This window comes from Ochotona princeps, chromosome 8, assembly GCF_030435755.1.
Source record: "Ochotona princeps isolate mOchPri1 chromosome 8, mOchPri1.hap1, whole genome shotgun sequence".
NCBI classification, from domain to species: domain Eukaryota; kingdom Metazoa; phylum Chordata; class Mammalia; order Lagomorpha; family Ochotonidae; genus Ochotona; species Ochotona princeps.
The window spans coordinates 80,015,822-80,018,333 of record NC_080839.1 but is presented as its reverse complement, the minus strand read 5'-3'; the positions used below and the strand labels follow the sequence as shown (position 1 = coordinate 80,018,333).

The window sequence follows — 2,512 nt, the reverse complement described above, 5'->3', positions numbered from 1 at the left end:
TGCCTGCCTGCCCGCCCTCCCCCGCCTCCCCACGCATCCCCCCCCATCCTCGGGGAGCAGCCCGGAGGGCGGGGCCGCAGGGTTAATAAAGGGAGAGGGGCGGAGCCGGCGGCCGCCATTGGCCGGCCGGGGCGGTGATGTCAGCCGCACGACCCCCTGATAACTAGTTGGGAGCGGGCTCTCAACTTTTTGCCGAAGGAGCGCGCGCGCCTGGGAGCGTTCGGGGTCGGGCGCTTGCGGCGGGAGCCACGAGCCGCAGAGAGGGGTCCCGGGCCGCCGCGGCCGCAACTCCCAGCGCGCGGGCCGCCGCCGCCGCCGCCTTGGCCGCAGCAGCTGTGTGCAGCCTGGAAGGGGCGACGGGGGGCAGGTGGGGCGCCGCGGCCGCGGGGCGCCGAAGACTTCGCAAGTTGCCCGGGAAGGTGGAGGGGCGGGCGGGGGAGGGGGAGCTCGGCGCGAGAGCGAGCGGCCCGGGCTGGAGCTCCCAGCCCCGCAGCGGATCATGGTGCAGCAGGCGGAGAGCTTGGAAGCGGAGAGCAACCTGCCCCGCGAGGCGCTGGACACGGAGGAGGGCGAATTCATGGCTTGCAGTCCGGTGGCCCTGGACGAGAGCGACCCGGACTGGTGCAAGACGGCGTCGGGCCACATCAAGCGGCCGATGAACGCGTTCATGGTGTGGTCCAAGATCGAGCGCAGAAAGATCATGGAGCAGTCCCCGGACATGCACAACGCCGAGATCTCCAAGAGGCTGGGCAAGCGCTGGAAGATGCTGAAGGACAGCGAGAAGATCCCGTTCATCCGCGAGGCGGAGCGGCTGCGGCTGAAGCACATGGCCGATTACCCCGACTACAAGTACCGGCCGCGGAAAAAGCCCAAGATGGACCCCTCGGCCAAGCCCAGCGCCGGCCAAAGCCCCGAGAAGAACGCGACGGGCGGCGGCGCGGGCGGGGCGGGCGGCGCGGGCGGCGGCGGCGCCAAGACCTCCAAGGGCTCCAGCAAGAAGTGCGGCAAGCTCAAGGCGCCCGCGGCCGCGGGGGCCAAGGCCGGCGCGGGCAAGGCGGCCCAGGCCGGGGACTACGGCGGCGGCGGCGCGGGCGACGACTACGTGGTGGGCAGCCTGCGCGTGAGCGGCGCGGGCAAGACGGTCAAGTGCGTGTTCCTGGACGAGGACGACGACGACGAGGAGGACGACGATGAGCTGCAGCTGCGCATCAAGCAGGAGGCGGACGACGAGGACGAGGAGTCGCCGCACCAGCAGCTCCTGCAGCCCCCGCCCGGGCAGCAGCCGCCGCCGCCGCCGCCCCCGGCGCCGCAGCTGCTGAGACGCTACAACGTCGCCAAAGTGCCCGCCAGCCCCACGCTGAGCAGCGCGGCCGAGTCCCCCGAGGGCGCCAGCCTGTACGACGAGGTGCGGGCCGGCGCCACGGCGGGCGCGGGGGGCGGCAGCCGCCTCTACTACAGCTTCAAGAACATCACCAAGCAACACCCGCCGCCGCTGGCACAGCCCGCGCTGTCTCCCGCATCCGCGCGCTCCGTCTCCACCTCCTCCTCCTCCTCCTCCTCCTCCTCCTCGGGCGGCGGCGGCAGCAGCAGCAGCAGCGGAGGCGAAGACGCCGACGACCTCATGTTCGACCTGAGCTTGAATTTCTCCTCGCAGAGCGCGCACGGCGCGGCCGGCGAGCAGCAGCTGGGCGGCGGCGCGGCGGCCGGTAACCTGTCGCTGTCGCTGGTGGATAAGGATTTGGATTCGTTCAGCGAGGGCAGCCTGGGCTCGCACTTCGAGTTCCCTGACTACTGCACGCCCGAGCTCAGCGAGATGATCGCGGGCGACTGGCTGGAGGCCAACTTCTCCGACCTGGTGTTCACCTACTGAGAGGGGCGCGCCGCGCTGCTCGCCCCTCGCCCCGCGGCGGGCGCGCGTCCGGGCCGCTCGGGAGGAAGTCGCGGCGCTCGCAGCGGTGCTGGTGATGGTGATGATGATGATGATGACGGCGGCGGCGTGGAGGAGGGTGGTGGGGTGGAGGGGGCAGCTGATGCCGTTGATGAGATGTCGCGACGCGAAGACATTGGAAAAGATGATGATGAAAATGTTGGTGGCGTTCCAGTGAAATGAGTCGTTTTGAACCCTTCCCCTCCCCCGTCCTCGTTGGTCCCCTTCTTGGATGGTGTTTCAAGGTGGTTGCTTGCCCTCCCCACCCCACTCCCCAGCCACACACACACACACACCCCGAAGGTGGTTTTTGTAATTAACTATTTCTTTCGGTGGTCTTTTTGTTTTTCGTTTTGGTGGTTGTTTTTTCTGAAATCTGCGATTGCAACAAAGGCGGGGGGCGGGGCGCGCCGCGCTCCGGAAGGCGCTGCTGGAAGCCCGTCGGCTTTGAAGTCTGCGAGGCGCCCACGGAGGACCTTCTGGCAGCACGGCAGTTCTCTAGGGAGTCGGTGGGGATGGCTTCTTTTTTCTAAACTTCCTAAAGAACTGGTGGGGTTTTTTTTTTCTTTTTTAAGAAAAAAAAAT

General features: G+C 68.0%; 1 protein-coding gene across 1 annotated transcript; it reads left to right on the top strand.

Moving 5' to 3' along the window:
• The first annotated feature begins 363 nt into the window (after positions 1-363).
• On the top strand, positions 364-2,005 carry SOX11 (SRY-box transcription factor 11). The gene has a single exon (XM_004582586.2). It carries the CDS (start codon positions 500-502, stop codon positions 1,868-1,870), a length of 1,371 nt encoding a protein of 456 aa, XP_004582643.2. The 5' UTR covers positions 364-499; the 3' UTR covers positions 1,871-2,005.
• Positions 2,006-2,512: the final 507 nt, after the last annotated feature.